Below are 17,500 nucleotides of genomic sequence, written 5' to 3'. Positions count from 1 at the left end.
ATTCAGGGTAAGGAGGTGGGTGTCACAGGTGAGTAACAATGATCTGGGCCGGTGGTGTGGGGTAAGAGAATTTACCAAGACAGTTGTAGGTAAAGAAAGGCAGTTTTATGGCCTCACGCCTGTAATCCCAGCACTTTGGGAGGTGGGCAGATCACTTGATGTCAGGAGTTCAAGACCAGCCTGACTAACATAGTGAAACCCTGTCTCTACTAAAAATACAAAAATTGGCCGGGCGCAGTGGCTCATGCCTGTAATCCCAGCATTTTGGGGGGCTGAGGTGGGCAAATGACATGAGGTCAGGAGCTTGAGACCAGCCTGGCCAACATGGCAAAACCCTGACTCCACTAAAAAACACAAAAATTAGCCAGGCATGGCGGCGGGCACCTGTAATCCCAGCTACTCAGGAGGCTGAGGCTGGCGAATCACTTGAACCCAGAAGGCAGAGGTTGCAGTGAGTTGAGATCGCGTCATTGCACTCCAGCCTGGGCGACAAGAGTGAAATTCCATCGAAAAAAATAATAACAAATAAAAATACAAAAATTAGCTGGGCCTGGTGGTGCACACCTGTAGTCTCAGCTACTTGGGAGCTGGGAGGATCACTTGAGCCCAGGAGACAGAGGTTGAGCCAAGATTGTACCACTGCACTCCAGCCTGGGCAACAGAGGGAGCCTTCATCTCAAAAAAAAAAAAAAAAAAAAAAGGGCAGATTTATGACATAAAGTAGGAAAATACACTGCAAGTTTGCAATGGGCAGCACAGCCAGAGAGAAGCTGATTGCAAGGAAACAAAGGCTTGCTGGGGGTTGTATAGGATGGAGTTGGTTTTTTGGTCTGTTTTTTAGATGGAGTCTTGCTCTGTCACCCAGGCTGGAGTGCAATGGCATGATCTCAGCTCACTGCAACCTCCGCCTCTTGGGTTCAAGCGATTCTCCTGCCTCAGCCTCCTGAGTAGCTGGGATTACAGGCGCCCACCACCACGCTCAGCTAATTTTTGTATTTTTAGTAGGGATGGATTTTCACCATGTTGCCCAGGCTGATCTCGAACTCCTGACCTCAAGTGATCCGTCTGCCTCTGCCTCCCAAAGTGTTGGGATTACAGGCGTGAGCCACTGTGCCCGGCCTGTAGGATAGAGTTCATGCTGCATGCTGAAGAGGGCTTTGTGCAGTCCTGATAATGCCAGGGTTACAGTGAGCTCACTTGCAGGTGTCTGGTGATACTTGGACGCAGGAAGATAGAGTTATTTGTACAGGAGGGCTATGTCCTGGACAGGAAAGAAAGGCAGACCTGTAACTTAGCTGCTTTATCTTTTCGCTTTCCTATGTTCTCAGCAGCCTGACTCTCCCTCATTAGGACTCTGCAAGTGGGTAAGGCAGCTGTCAGGCCCTAGTATGCCTGTGTGTGAACTAGAAAAGGGCACCCCTTACTCCTGGGTCCAGAATTTGAAGAGCAGAGCGTGAGCTGGGCTCCAGTCCCCTCTCACCCATCCAGTGAGTGCCTTGAGAAGTGAACAACCTGCCCAACTGCACATCAGGACCCTCAGGATCAGGTGGGAAGGGAAGGATTCTTTGAGGAGGTGATATTTGAGCAGAGACATGCAGGAAAAGAAGGAGGAAGCCACAGGAGATCTCTCAGGGAACAGCATCCAAGACAGAGGGAACCGCCAGTGCGAAGGCCCTGTGGCAGGAGTCTGCCTGGAGTGTCGGGGAACAGCGAAAAAGCCAGTGCGGCTGCAGCCCATGAGTTATGGGGAGCGGTCTGGAGGTGAGGTCGGAGAGGGAACAAAGCGCACCTCATCGTGCCGGACCGTATCCTCCAAGGGGATGATTTCGCTATTACTCTGAGTGAGACCGGAGCTTCAGGAAGGCCCTGAGCTGACTTAGGTTCACCAGCACTCTCTGGTGGCTGTTTGGGGGAATAGACGCGGGGCAAGGGCGGAAACCAAGTGCAGCGAGGAGGCGACTGCTGTGTGAGTCCAGGCGGGTGGTGGTGGCGGCTGGACTGGGGTGATGCAACCTGTTTCTCTGCAGGCCCCTGGAAGCGTTTTGTTTGCTTATTTCTTTCGTTGTTTTTAAGACACAGGGTCTCGGCCCAGCACTGTGGCTTGCTCCTGGAATCCCAGAACTTTGGGAGGCAGAGGCAGGTGGATCATCTAAGGTCAGAAGTTCGAGACCAGCCTGGCCAAAATGTCGAAATCCAGTCTTTACCAAAAAAGAAAAAAAAAAAAAAAAAAAAAAAAAAAAAAAAAAAAAAAAAAAAAAAAAAAAAGAAAGAAAAGAAAAAAAAGAGAAAAGAAAAGAAAAATATTAGCTAGGTGTAGTGGTGTGGTCCCAGCTACTGGGGAGGCTGAGATGAGAGGATTGTTTAAGCCTGGGAGATGAAAGTTGCGATGAGCTGAGATTGCACCACTGCCTGCACTTCAGCCTGGGAGATAGAGCCAGACCTTGTCTTAAAGAGAGGGAGAGAGAGAGACAGAGAGACAAAGAGAGAGAGACAAGGTCTCACTGGGTCACCCAGGCTGGAGTGCAGTGGTGCGATCATAGCTCACTAAAGCCTCGAACTCCTGGGCTCAAAGGATCCTCCTGCCACAGCCTCCTGAGTAGGTGCATACCACCTCATCTGGATAATTTTTATTGTTTTATTTTTATTTTTTGTAGAGACAGGCGTCTCACTGGTCTATAGCAGTCCTCCCACATCAGCCTCCCAAAGTGGTGGGATTACAGGCGTGAGCCATGGCAGGGGGCCCCCTGGGGTTGTGTGTGGGTGGGAAGCTGATTTCTGGGGCCTCAGAGGGATGGACCATCCCTTTTCCTAGCTCTAGAACTACCCCCTCCACATGCAAACTAAAGCACTATAGGAAAACAGCTGTTTCTTTAAAAAAAAAAATTTTTTTTTTTAGAGGGAGTCTCACTGTGTTGCCCAGGCTGGAGTGCAGTGGCACGATCTTGGTCCACTGTAACCTCCTCCTCCTGGGTTCAAGCCATTCTCCTGCCTCAGCCTCCCAGTAGCTGGAATTAACAGGTGTGCACCACCATACTCGGGTAATTTTTTTTGTATTTTTGGTACAGACAGGGTTTCACCATATTGCCCAGGCTGGTCTTGAACTCCTGGGCTCAAGCGATCCACCCTCCTCGGCCTCCCAAAGTGCTGGGATTACAGGTGTGAGCCACTGTGCCCGGCCTAAATGGCCATTTCTTAACATTCTTGGCTCACAAAACTCTCAGAGACTCTCCTGAAAGACCCCTCCTGATTACTCACAAGGACTCATCCACAATTTCCACGGGCTCCGGGACTCAGTTCCGGAAGGCTGACTGCCTGCAGGCAGAGCGGAAGAATAGCAGTGACTAACCTTTACTAAACAGGGAACCGCGTGGATCCTCACAGCAGCCCCAGCGTGGGAACTAATAGGCCCAGCTTGCAGGTGAGGAAACTGAGGCCCCAAAGATGTAGTACATGGCAGGCTGGGCTGTGGGCCAACCTGCATCAGTGCATTCACTAGAGAGAGCTGGCGGTGTATACAGTGAGCGATGAGTGTATACAGTCGCTGAAAATATCCACAACTGGACCGGGCTAGGATTACAGTGGCACATGTCTGTAATCCTAGCACTTTGGGAGGCCAAGGCGAGTGAATTGCCTGAGCTCAGGAGTTCGAGACCAGCCTGGGCAACACGGTGAAACCCCGTCTCTACTAAAAAAATGCAAAAAATTAGCCGGGCTTGCTGGTGGGCACCTGTGGTCCCAGCTACTGGGGAGGCTGAGGCATGAGAATCGCTTGAACCCAGGAGGCGGAGGTTGCAGTGAGCTGAGATCTCACTGCTGCACTCCAGCCTGGGCAACAGAGGGAGACTCTGTTTCCAAAAAAAAAAAAAAAAAAAAAAAAAAATCCACAACTGCCAACTAATGAACACATCAGTGATTCCTCTGGGTGGCGGGGACCCAGGTCGTGCTAGTGCCACTGCGCTTTGCTGGTCATATTTGTGGTTGACAGAAACTGAATTTCAGTGAAAACTCCAGATGTCTTCCCCCCATCTAAGCTCACAGATCTTCTGGAATGTTTTATCTTTGTTTGTTTTGTTTTGAGACAGTCTGTCTCTGTCACCCAGGCTGGAGTGCAATGGAACGATATCGGCTCTTTACCGAGGAGGTTTCACCGTGTTAGCCAGGATGGTCTCAATCTCCTGACTGCATTATCTGCCCATCTCGGCCTCCCAAAGTGCTGGGATTACAGGCGTGAACCACCGCGCCCGGCCGATCCTCCGGAATGCTTTGCAACAGGTTGAGAAGTCCTGGGGTAGAAGCGAAACAAGACTCTCCCATCAGACAACTCTGGCTCAACTCCGAGTTCTTCCACACCTTGGCAGGCCAAACTCTACTTTTTTTGTTTGTTTGTTTGAGACAGGGTCTTGTTCTGTCACCCAGGCTGGAGTGCAGTGGTGCCATCACAGCTCACTGCAGCCTCAGCCTCCTAGGCTCCAGTGATCCTCCCACCTCAGCCTCCCGAGTAGCTGGGACCACAGGTGTGCACCACCACACTTGGCTAATTTTTAGATTTTTTTTATCTTGCAGAGATAGGGTCTCACCGTGTTGCTCAGGCTGGTCTTGAACTCCTAGCCTCAAGCAATCCCCTGCCCCAGCCTCCCAAAGTGCTCAGATTATAGGCATGAGCCACTGCACCCAGCTCTGAGACTCTACTTCCTTGTACCTCTACTTTCCCATCTGAGACATAGGAATAATAATAATAACAACAATAATAACAGCACTTGCCCTCCTGGGGGAAGGCAGATGATTTAGGTGATGCTTTTGGAACAGGGCCTGTCTCCTAGCAGTAGCAACAGTAACATAAGTCATCATTGAGCTCTAGACCTTTTATATATTATATATATAATAGTAATATTATAGTAATATGTTATTGGCTGGGCGTGGTGGTGCACGCCTATAATCCCAGCTACTCGGGAGGCTGAGGCATGAGAATCGCTTGAGCCCGGGAGGCAGAGGTTGCAGTGAGCCAATATAGCACCACTGCACTCCAGCCTGGGCAACAGGTCCTGTGTCCCACAGGCCGGGCACGGGTGGCTCAAGCCTGTAATCCCAGCACTTGGGAGGCCGAGGGCGGGGCGGATTACGAGGTCAGGAGATCGAGACCCATCCTGGCTAACAATGGTGGGAAACCCGTCTTACTAAAAGGAAATACAAAAAATTAGCCCGGGTGTGGTGGTGGGGATGGGGCTACCACTGTAGTCCCAGCTACTCTGGAGGTAGAGGCAGGAGAATGGCGTGAACCCAGGAGGCCAGGAGGAGCTTGTAGTGAGCGAATTGCGCCCCTGAACTCCAGCCTGGGTGACACGAGCGAGGACTCCGCTAAAAAAACAAAAAAACAAAAAAAAAAGAGTCTGTGTCCAAAAAGAAAAAAAAGAAAAAATAAAATAATATGTTATAATTATATAATAATAATATAATATATATAATATCACTTTTATTGAGATATAATTCAGAAGCTATGCAATTCACCCATTTAAAGCATACAATTCTGTTGGGCACAGTGGCTCATGCCTATAATCCCAGCACTTTGGAAAGCTGAGGTGGATAAATCACTTGATGTCAGAAGTTCGAGACCAGCCTGGCCAACATGGTGAAACCACGTGTCTACCAAAAATACAAAAATTAGCCGAGTATGGTGGCGGGCACCTGTAATCCCAGCTACTTGGGAGGTTGAGACAGGAGAATAGTTTGAACCCAGGAGGTGGAGGTGGCAGTTAGCCGAGATCATGCCACTGCACTCCAGCTTGGGTGATAGAGTAAGACTATCTCAAAAACAAAAGAAAACAAAAAACCCCAAAACTCCTGTTTCTTGGAGATATTATGAGGGTTTGATGAGCTAATACATGCATGCAAAGAGCTCAGAGTGGTACCTGCACGTAGGAATGGCTTAGTCAACATTAGGGATTGTTTCTACAAATGTTTACTAAGCCCCTGCAGTGAGTTGGGCATTGTGCAAAGCCCTCATGGGGCTCATGTTCTCAGGGCGAAGACAGTCCCTTAGGCAGAGAAATGTGGACTATGCAGAGTGGTTGGAAGGGCTTTGGAGAAAAATAGGGCAGTGATAAGAGGTAGAGAGTGGGTTCTACCTTAGGCAGGGTGATCCTGGAGGGCTTCTCTGAGGAGGTGACATTTGAGCAGGGACCTGAAGGAGGGGAGAGAGTGAGGCATTCAGATCCCTATGGGGAAAGTACTCCACGGAGAGGGGTCAGCAAGTGCAAAGGCCGTGAATCTGGAGGGTTGTGGGTGTGTCTGAGGAACGGTGAGGAGGCCACGGTGGCTGGAGTCGCCTGATGAAAGGGGACAGGGGAGATGTAGGTGGACCATGCTAGGCTTTGTGGGCCTTTGTGGGGACTTTGGCTTTTACTCTGAGAGAGAGGAGAGCCAGGGAGGGTTGTTAGCCAAGAAGTTTCATGAGCCCCCTTAAGTTTTAAAAGTAATACTATTTTTATTTATTTATTTATTGGAGATGGAGTCTCACTCTGTCGCCCAGGCTAGAATGCAGTGGTGTGATCTCGGCTCACCGCAACCTCTGCCTCCTGGGTTCCAGTGATTCTCCTGCCTCAGCCTCCCAAGTAGCTAGGACTACAGGCACGTGCCACGGCACCCAGCTATTTTTTGTATTTTATTTATCTATTTATTTATTTATTTATTTATTTATTTATTTATTGAGACGGAGTCTTGCTCTGTCAACTAGGCTGGAGTGCAGTGGCACAATCTCCGCTCACTGTAAACTCCACCTCCCCTGTGTTTAAGTGATTCTCCTGCCTCAGCCTCCCAAGTAGCTGGGACTACAGGCACCCGCCACCATACCCAGCTAATTTTTTGTATTTTTAGTAGAGACGGGGTTTCACCGTGTTAGCCAGGATGGTCTTGATCTCCTGACCTCATAATCTGCCGGCCTCAGCCTCCCATGTATTTTTAGTAGAGATGGGTTTGCACCATGTTGGCCAGGCTGGTCTTGAACTCCTGACCTCAAGTGATCCACCTGTCTCGCCTCCCAAAGTGTTGGGATTACAGGTGTGTAATTATAGGACCGTGCCCGATCCTATAATTTTTTTTTAGAGGTGAGGTCTCACTCTGTCACCCAGGCTGGAGTGCAGTGGCACAATCCTAGCTCAGTGCAGCCTCGACCTCCTGGGGTTCAAGCGATCCTCCCACCTCAGCCTTCCAAGTTGCTGGGATAACAGGTGTGCACCCCTGTGCCTGGCTAAATTATTTTATTATTTATTATTATTTTTAATAGACATGGGGTCTTGCTATGTTGCCCAGGCTGGTCTTGGACTCCTGGCCTCAAGCAATCTTTCCACTTTGGCCTTCCAAAGTGTTAGGATTACAGGCGTGAGCCAGGGCGCCCGACCTAAGTTATTGTTACTATTATTGCTGCTGCTGTTGTGATTCCCGTGTTAAGAAGAGAGACGGATTGGGGAGCAGCCCAACGCCGGAGGTGGAATTCGAATCCCAGGCTGGACTCTGGAGCTCTCGCCCGCCGTGCTAAGGCGTCTTCCCCACTTCCCACAAGGGGGCGCCAGAGGCCGGGCGCCCGGTTTTGAGGGGGGCTCCTCGTCCTGCCCCTCCCTCCTGTCCTCCCTCCCGTCTTCCCCGCTCCGGGCCCCACCCGGCTCAGACGGCTCCGGACGGGACCGTGAGCACAGGCCGCTCCGCGGGCGCCTCGGATCCCTGCGGGACCCCACCCCCGCCCAGCCTGCCCAGCCCGCTGCAGCCGCCAGCGCGCCCCGTCGGTGAGTGCTCCCAGGACCGCAGCTGTCGCCTCACGACCCCCGCCCGAGCCTGCCCTGGTTCCTCATCCCTGATCCCTGCTCCCCGACACCCTGTCCCCAGTCTGTAACGGTCTCCCCAGGTGTTCCCCAGTCCCTCCCAGTCTTCACCAGTCCCCCCAGTCTGTAACCATGTCCCCCACTCCCCAGCCCCTCACTCTTCCTCCAGTCTTTTGCAGCCTCTTCCACTCCCCCAGTCTCCTTCATCCTCCCCCAACACCCCTCCCTATCCCCTGGCTAGAGATCCTCTCCCCTGGGTCTCCAACCAGGCCCTCATCCATATCGGCTAACTTGGCCCCTCCAGCCACCCAAGAGCCCCTCTCCTGCCTCACCAGCTCCATCGGCCACTGCTGATGGCATTCTCCCCAACTCTCTCAGGGCCCTCCCTGCCTGGGACACCGCCTAGAGCCCTCTCCCTCTGCCCACATCCCAGATCCTGCCTCTCTTTTCCGTTCCTGCCACTCCTTCACCAACTCCCTTTCCTTTTATCTCCCCCAACCCCTCGCCACCCCTTTTAAAAGTCTCATGATTTTATGGATTTTAGCATATTTGATTTGCAGTCATTTTGATGCTCAAATTGCTCCATTTTTGGCCATTGGGCACCCCTGCAAGCTGAGTCCTCCATTCCCGTAACATGCCCTATCCGCCTTTGAGCACTTCCTCACCGTCTGACCCAGGCTCATTTGTTCTTCCCTGCCCCAGCCCTGGAATCCACCATTTCTCTAAGGAGTCCCAGGTTCTTTTAGTGGGGAACGGTATTTAGAGATTCCCATCTTACCAAAAGTTGATTCTTTGAAAAGATCAGTAAAATCATAAGCATCAACGGGACCAATCGTTTTTGTTTTTCTTTTTTAAAAAAAGTAAAGACACACACATATGGCTGGTATCAGAAATGAAAGAGGGGACATCACTAGAGATCCTACGGTAAATAAAAGGATAGTAAGGGAAGGTAGAGAACACAGTCTGGGTGCTGGAGGTGCTCATTGCTCCTGGATTGGTCATGGTTAACCTCCCTAACTCAGATCTTTAGACCTATGATAGGATTGCAAGCTCTGAGGTCAGGTTGCCTGGGTTTGCGTCCCAGCTTGAGCATTTTCTAGCTAAGTGATGTTGGGTAATTTATTGCTGTCTTCCTGAGCCTCCTTTGCCTTGTTAAAAAAGCAGAGATGAGGCTGGGTGCGGTGGCTCATGCCTGTAATCTCAGCACTTTGGGAGGCCAAGGTGGGCAGATCGTGAGGTCAGGAGATCGAGACCATCCCAGTTAACACGGTGAAACCCCATCTCTACTGAAAATACAAAAAATTAGCCGGGCGTGGTGGTGGGCGCCCATAGTCCCAGCTATTCAGGAGGCTGAGGCAGGAGAATGGCATGAACCCGGGAGGCGGAGCTTGCAGTGAGCCGAGATTGCACCACTGCACTCCAACCTGTAGCCTGGGTGACAGAGTGAGACTCGGTCTCAAAAAAACAGAGATGAGCCAGCATGGTGGCACACACCTGGAGGCTGAGGTGGGTGGATCACCTGAGCTCAGGAGTTTGGGACCACCCAGGGCAACATAGTGAAACTCTGTCTCTACTAAAAATACAAAAAAAAAAAAAATTAACTGGGCGTGGTGGCGCATGCCTCTAGTCCCAACTACTTGGGAGGCTGAGGCGGGAGAATCCCTTGAGCCGCAGAGGTGAAGGTTGCAGTGAGCCGAGATTGTGCCACTGCACTCCAGCTTGGGCTACAGAGTGAGACTCCATCTCCAAAAAAAAAAAAAAAAAAAAAAAAAACAGAAGGAAAAGCAGGGATGGTAATAGACCTATTTTACAGGGTTATGAAGGTTAAGTGGTTAGTACAGTGCCTGGCATGCAGTGATCATAAATGTTGCATCATTTTTCTTAACACCCAACAGCCCTCATGACCTGGGTACACCCAGGCAACCTTCTCAGCTCCATTTCTCAACCCTCCTCTTTGTGCCCCTGTGTCAACCACCCAGATATTTCATGGCTCCCAACACACCAGGACCTCTCATACCCCCAGACCTTTGCACGCGCCATCCTCTCTGCCTAAATCCCCTTGTCTTGCCTGCTCTTCATGGAGCAGCTCAAAAGTCAGCCCTGCCCTGAGTCTTACTGGTGCTGTGGTTAGTTTCTCACGCCCTTCTCTGGATGTCTGGCATGTGTCTAGGTCCTCATTACAGGCGCTGGGTGGGTGAGGGATGATCTCTGACTGGTTTCTGGGTCCACAGTACCTGAAGCATGGAGTGAGTGATTTCAGTGAAAATGTGTCAAATGATGGAAGGGTGAAGGGAGGAAGAAATGAATGAACTGATTAAGGAATCTGTTTCTTCCAGGCAGCTTCTGTATCCTTCGCCTTGTCCATCTCTTGGTTTTCCATTACCACCATCAATCCCCCTTCTTCAACCATGTCACCATTAATCTTTCTTCTTTCTCTTCCTTCAGCTGGTTCACTATAACCTCCTTTTTTTTTTTTTTTTTTTTTTTTTGAGATGGAGTCTCACTCTGTCGAGTGCAGTGGTGGGATCTCGGCTCACTGCAACCTCCGCCTCCTGGGTTCAAGTGATTCTCCTGTCTCAGCCTCCTGAGTAGCTGGGATTACAAGTGGCCACCACCATTCCTGGTTAATTTTTTGTATGTTTAGTAGAGACAGGGTGTCACCATATTGGTCAGGCTGGTCTCAAACTTCTGACCTCAGGTGGTCCACCTGCCTTGGCCTCCCAAAGTGCTGGGATTACAGGCATAAGCCACTGCGCCCAGGTTTTTGTTTGTTTGTTTGTTTTTTGAGATGGGGTCTTGCTCTGTAGCCCAGGCTGGAGTGCAGTGGCATGATCATAGCTCACTGTAGCCTTGAACTCCTGAGCTCAAGCAATCCTCCTGCCTCAGCCTCCCAAAGTGCTGGGACTACAGATATGTACCACCATGCCCAGCTAATTATTATTATTTTTTTTTGTAGAGATGGGGGTCTCACTATTTTACCCAGGCTGGTCTTGAGCTACTGACCTCAAGCAATCCTCCTGCCTCGGCCTCCCAAAATACCAGGATTACAAGTGTGAACCATCGTGCCTATCCCAATTCCATTCTTCCTCCTGCCACCCGCCATCCATGCTCTGTGACCACATATTTGTGACCACAAATATCTGTGCTCCTCCTCCTTCTCCACCCATCCGGCCACCCAGACAGTCTACACTCAGACCCCTTTCTTCCTCCTTGGCCGGGCCGCCCATGCTCATGCCCTCTCCCTATCCCACAGGCAGCTCTCCATCTGCACGTCTCTCTGTGAACCCAGTGGGCAGTGTGCAGCCACCATGTTCAGCTGGCTGAAGCGGGGCGGGGCACGGGGCCAGCAGCCTGAGGCCATCCGCACAGTGACCTCGGCCCTCAAGGAGCTGTACCGCACGAAGCTGCTGCCGCTGGAGGAGCACTACCGCTTTGGGGCCTTCCACTCGCCGGCCCTGGAGGACGCAGACTTCGACGGCAAGCCCATGGTGCTGGTGGCTGGCCAGTACAGCACCGGCAAGACCAGCTTCATCCAGTACCTGCTGGAGCAGGAGGTGCCTGGCTCCCGCGTGGGGCCTGAGCCCACTACCGACTGCTTTGTGGCCGTCATGCATGGGGACACTGAGGGCACCGTGCCCGGCAACGCCCTCGTCGTGGACCCGGACAAGCCCTTCCGCAAACTCAACCCCTTCGGAAACACCTTCCTCAACAGGTGTGCCAGCCGCGAGCCCGGGGCGCATCTTTCTTTTTCCTTTTGTTGAGACGTAGTTTCCGTTCTTGTCGCCCAGGCTGGAGTGCAGTGGTGCGATCTCAGCTCACGGCAACCTCCACCTCTTGGGTTCAAGCGATTCTCCTGCCTCAGCCTCCTGAGTAGCTGGGATTACAGACACCCGCCGCCACCCCCAGCGAGTTTCTGTATTATTAGGTACAGACGGGGTTTCACCATGTTGGCCAGGCTGGTCTTGAACTCCTGGCCTCAAGTGATCCACCCGCCTCAGCCTCCCAAAGTGCTGGGATTACACGCGTGAGCCACCGCACCCGGCCCTGGGGGTGCATCTTGCTGTCCCCCTTCTCTGTCCCCTCCCTGACTGTGTTTCCCTCCTTCTCAGCCCCAATTCCCTTCTCTCTACCCAATTCTTCCCATGCCTGTCTCTGCTCTCTTATTCAGGGGAGCACCTAGGCTAGTGAAGTCAGCATGCCTGGTTCAAATCCCGGCCAGCTGCGTGGCCTCAGGCAAATGACTTGACCTCTCTGCCCCTCTTGTAGCCTCATCTGCAAAATGGGGATCAATCACCTTGGGCCAGGTGCAGTGAGACTCTGTCTAAAAAAAAAAAAAAAAAGGATCACCATGGTCTCTATGCCATGGTTGCTGTGAGGACTTGGAACAGCACCTGGTGGCTGGGTGCGGTGGCTCATACCTGTAATCCCAGCACTTTGGGAGGCCAAGGTGGGCAGATCACCGGAGGTCAGGAGTTCGAGACCAGCCTGGCCAACATGGCGAAACCCTGTCTCTACTAAAAATACAAAAATTAGCTGGGTGTGGTGGTGCATGCCTGTAATCCCGCTACTCGGGAGGCTTCGGCAGGAAAATCACTTGAACTCGGGAGGCGGAGGTTGCAGTGAGCCAAAATAGTGCCATTGCAATCCAGCCTGCGTGACAGAGCAAAACTCTATCAAAAAAAAAAAAAAAAGGCCGGGCGCGGTGGCTCAAGCCTGTAATCCCAGCACTTTGGGAGGCCGAGACGGGTGGATCATGAGGTCAGGAGATCGAGACCATCCTGGCTAACACGGTGAAACCCCGTCTCTACTAAAATACAAAACTAGCCGGGCAAAGTGGTGGGCGCCTGTAGTCCCAGCTACTCGGGAGGCTGAGGCGGGAGAATGGCGTAAACCCAGGAGGCGGAGCTTGCAGTGAGCTGAGATCTGGCCACTGCACTCCAGCCCCTGCGACAGAGTGAGACTCTGCCTCAAAAAAAAAAGAACAGCACCTGGCACAAATTAAGTGCTTACCGAACATGAGCTGTGACTGGTTACAGCTCTGAGATGGTCCTGGTCGTCCTTTTTCTGTCTGGAGTCTTTCTTCGTCCATACGGGATGCTCCGTCATGCGGTCCTGAGTTCCTCTTCATGTTTTCCCTCCTTCTGTCCTTCCCTGTGTTGACCCCGACCCTCCCTCTACCCCCCAGGTTCATGTGTGCCCAGCTCCCCAATCAGGTCCTGGAGAGCATCAGCATCATCGACACCCCGGGTATCCTGTCGGGTGCCAAACAGAGAGTGAGCCGCGGTGAGTGGGGCTGGACCCTGGGGTCTGAGGGAGGAGGGGCTGGGTCCCGGACTCTTGGGTCTGAGGGAGGAGGGGTTGGGGGTCTGGACTCCTGGGTCTGAGGAGGGGCTGGGGGCCTGGACTCTTGGGTCTGAGGGAGGAGGGACTGGGGACCTGGACTCTTGGGTCTGAGGGAGGAGGGGCTGGGGACCTGGACTCCTGGGTCTGAGGGAGGAGGGGCTGGGCCTGGACCCCTGGGTCTGAGGGAGGAGGGGCTGGGGGCCCGGACTCCTGGGTCAGAGGGAGGAGGGCCTGGGGGCCCGGACTCCTGGGTCAGAGGGAGGAGGGGCTGGGCCTGGACCCCTGGGTCTGACGGACGAGGACCTGGGATCTGAACTCCTGGGTTTAGCGGAGGAGGGGCGGTGTCTCCACTGGGACCTGGGCCTGCGTCCTCTGGCCCTGGCTGGCAGGGCAGCCGCAGGGAGCTAGTGGAAGCCGTGACTGCTCCATGCTGGCTCGCATTGATGGGTGGGGGAGGCGTGTGAGTGACCACGTGGTGGGAGCGGGCAGGAGCCACACGTCTGGGCAGGCAGGAAGGATGGGAAGGGAGAGATGAAGAGGGACAGGGATTCCGAGGCAGTGAGACAGCGATGCAGGGAGACACAAGGCCCAGAGATGAGGCAGAGCCTGGGCAGGGGAGGCTGGGCCCTGTGAGCTCCTGGCTCTGCGTCTGGGCCACAGATGGGGCTGAGAAGAGGATGGGAAGGGAATCTGGGTGGGGGCCAAGGCCAGGCCTGGAATTTATAAACAGCTGTGCAAGGAGAGCGGCGGGGGGTGAATTCCAGCCGGGGCCTCCGGGTGTGCTGAGCCCCCACCACTCCTGCCCAGCCCTGCTCAGCATCTGTGGCCCCCCAGCCCCACAAATTTGTGTCACCCACCCCCCATGGCCTCGGAGGCCGGGAACTGGGGCAAAGGAGGCTGCCATGTGGGGCAGAGGGGATGAGAAGCCCTGGCGAGGAGGCTGGGCCTGGGGTGGGGCGGGGACGCCGGGGGTGACGGTGTCCCTGGCCGCTGTCCAGAGGCCCCACGGGAGAAAGGCAGGAGGCAGCTGCAGAAACGATTGGGAGGACGTGCTGCCAGCTGAGGGGGAGGAATTCCTGGGGCTCCCACCCCAGGGCCTGGGCCTGGGACAACGGGAGGGAGCGGCTCTCTCAGCCAGGGCAGGGGTGCCAGCAGGGGCGTCCAAAGGCCATGGGGTGGTGGGGGAGTGGGGAACGGGGTCTCCCTTCCTGGCCTTGAGGGTAGAGGAAGAGGAGGAGAGAGTGTCCAGCTGTTGGTGTGTGTGTGTGTGTGTGTGTTTGTGTATATCTTGGGAAAGTGTGTCACTGTGAATGCACTCCTGGGTGTGGTGGTTCCATGCATTTGTATATAGCAGTGGACGTGCCTCATCATGGCCTTGGCTCTGAGGTTGTGTGACTTTGAATTGTGTACCTGCCTCTGTGTGTGTGTGTGCGTGTGTGTGTGTGTGTGCGTGTGCCTATAATTGTGGCTGGATGACTTTGTTTTGTTCGTTTGTTTTTGCGACAGAGTCTTACTTTGTCACTCAGGCTGGAGTGGAGTGGCACGATCTCAGCTCACTGCAACCTTCGCCTCCCAAGTTCAAGTGACTCTTCTGCCTCAGCCTCCTGAGTAGCCGGGACTACAGGCACCCGCCACATCCATGTCTGGCTAATTTTTTTTTTTTTTTTTTTTTTTTTAGTAGAGACAGAGTTTCACCATGTTGGCCAGGCTGGTCTCAAACTCCGGACCTCAGGTGATCCTCCTGCCTTGGCCTCCCAAAGTGCTGGGATTACAGGTGTGAGCCACTGTGCTCAGCCTGCTGGATGACTTTGTGTGACTCTGAAGGGCTGTGTAGGGCTATGAGAGACTTTGTGGGATTGTGTGCAACTGATTCTGTCTCTATATACTGTTATATTGTGAAGTGTGTGTATAAGTGTGTGTGAGAAAGAGACATAAAGGACATCTTTTGTCTATGTGTCTGTGGATTTAGTGTGTATCATTGTGGGTGTGAGTCTGACTTTGTGTGCCTGTGCGTGAGATGGTCTAGGCATATATGTGTATCTGGGCTGTGTGTGACTTTGTGTGGCTGCGTTGGGCGGTACAGGGCTGCGGGGATTTTGTTGGGCTGTGTGTGACTACTTGTGATTGTACCTCAGGATACAGTTGTGTGCTTCTGTGTGGTGTTGTGTATGTGAGAATGTGTGTGTGTACAGGAGTGTATCTTTTGTGTAACTGTGTGTAACTGTGTGTGTGTCTGTGTGGGTGCCTTTGGGTTCGGGAGGGCATGGGAGGTTATGTGTGTGCGATTGTGTCTGTGTGGGTGTACACATGTGCCTCTGTACCTGTGTGTGCGTGCAGGTCTCTGTGTCTGTGATGTGTGTGCATCTCACATTGTCTTTGTGATTGTGTGACTACAAACATCTGTGCGGGTCCCAGATTGTGAACACGAGCGTGTCTGGGAGCCTGCATCTTGTAGTAATTGGCCGTTTGTGTGTGGGTGTGCTACTAGGGGTGTGTGTGTGTGTGTACGTGAGCTCATGTGTGTGTCTGCCTCTGCATGTAAGATGTGTGAACACACATATGTGTGATTGTAGTATAGTAAAGCCCTCAGATCTGTGCTCTGCTACTTTTATTTATTCATGCTATGCTACTTTTTTTTTCCCCAACAAGATGGAGTCTTACTCTGTTGTCCAGGCTGGAGTGCAGTGGTGTGATCTTGGCTCGCTGCAACCTCCACCTCCTGGGTTCAAGCAATTCTCTGCCTCAGCCTCCCAAGTAGCTGGGATTACAGGCGCCCGCCACCACGCCCGGCTAATTTTTTTTGTATTTTTAGTAGAGACGGGGTTTCACAATCTTGGCCAGGCAGGTCTTGAACTCCTGACCTCGTGATCCACCCGCCTCAGCCTCCCAAAGTGTTGGGATTACAGGCATGAGCCACCGCACCTGGCCTATTTTCTGCTACTTTTAAACTGTTTTTGTGTAAACCGCTCTTTGCCTCAGTTTTCTTATCTGCAAAATGGTAATAATAGGCTGGGCGCAGTGACTCACGCCTGTAATCCCAACAGTTTGGGAGGTCAAGGCGGGCAGATTACCTGAGGTCAGGAGTTCGAGACCAGCCTGGCCAACGTGGTGAAACCCTGTCTCTACTAAAACTACAAAACTTAGCTGGGCGTGGTGGCGCACGCCTGTAATCCCAGCTACTTGGGAGGCTGAGGCAGGAGAATTGCTTGAACCCAGGAGGTGGAGGTTGCAATGAGCCGAGATCGCGCCACTGCACTCCAGCCTGGGCGACAGAGTGAGACTCTGTCTCAAAACAACAACAAAACACACACACACACACACACACACAAAATGGGAATAATAATACTAGCAGCCTCATAGTTGCCCTAAAGGTTAAATTTGTTAAAACCTACAAAGCACTTAGAAGGTGCACACTTGTGTGTGCACACAGTAGGTGCTGCAGAAAGCCCAACAATGCCTGGTTTTCCTGGGTGAGTGCTGTTGTGGGCCCAAAGTTCCTTTCTGCCACGTCTCCCATCCCACACTGACTCAACCTCTCTCCCTCCTTCCCTCCCCCACCTTGAGACACACTTTCCAAATCTGGGCCAGTGTGTGTTTGTGGAGACACCGGGAGGGAGGGGGGCTCCAGCTGCTGTCCCTGCAGTGACTTGGCCCTTCTCCCCCAAAACAACATCCCCCAACCCCATCTCGGCCCCTGCAGCACCCGCAAGGAGGCTGCTTCCTCCCAGGCACGATGGGCGTGAGTGCCAGCTCCCTGGAGGAGCACAGGGGCCCATGGGGCTCCTTTTTTGTCACCTCTTACCTGTGTGTCTTGAGTAAGTCTCCTAAATTCTCTCTCTCTCTTTTTTTGTTTTGAGATGGAGTTTTACTCTTGTTGCCCAGGCTGGAGTGCAGTGGCAGGACCTCGGCTCGCTGCACCCTCCGCCTCTTGGGTTCAAGTGATCATCCCGCCTCAGCCTCCCGAGTAGATGGCATTACAGGCGCCCACCACCACACCCAGCTAATTTTTTTTGTATTTTTAGTGGAGACGGGGTTTCACCATGTTGGCCAGGCTGGTCTCCAACTCCAGACCTCAGGTGATCCACCCGCCTCAGCCTCCCAAAGTGTTGGGATTACAGGCATGAGCCACCGTGCCTGGCTAGTCCCCTAACTTCTCTGTGCCTCATTTCCTCATCTGGAAAATGGGGTCAGAACAGTGGCCACCTCCTGGGGTTGTTCTGAAGAGTCACTGAGTGAGTTCTAGCTGGAGGGCGTGAAGTTAGTAAATCAGGGCTAGCTCCCTGTTCTGCCAGTTAACTCTTCGTCCTCCGGGTTCCCACTCTGCGTTCCCTCCTCCAGGAAGTCCT

At 52.8% G+C, this 17,500-nt stretch overlaps 1 protein-coding gene across 1 annotated transcript in view; it reads left to right on the top strand.

The window, feature by feature from the left end:
• The first annotated feature begins 7,585 nt into the window (after window positions 1-7,585).
• The window catches only part of EHD2 (EH domain containing 2), a 30,921-nt gene continuing 21,006 nt past the window's right edge, over window positions 7,586-17,500 (top strand). Inside the window, exons 1-3 of the mRNA XM_017889189.1 lie at window positions 7,586-7,775; window positions 11,065-11,523; window positions 12,997-13,094. Of these exons, the coding sequence (XP_017744678.1) occupies window positions 11,120-11,523; window positions 12,997-13,094 (502 nt within the window). The 5' untranslated portion in view covers window positions 7,586-7,775; window positions 11,065-11,119. The remainder of the gene's footprint in view (window positions 7,776-11,064; window positions 11,524-12,996; window positions 13,095-17,500) is intronic.

This window comes from Rhinopithecus bieti, unplaced genomic scaffold (genome assembly GCF_001698545.2).
Source record: "Rhinopithecus bieti isolate Rb0 unplaced genomic scaffold, ASM169854v2 scaffold_574, whole genome shotgun sequence".
NCBI lineage: Eukaryota > Metazoa > Chordata > Mammalia > Primates > Cercopithecidae > Rhinopithecus > Rhinopithecus bieti.
Note: the sequence above shows the minus strand (reverse complement) of the source record. Positions and strands in the feature narration are given on the sequence as shown.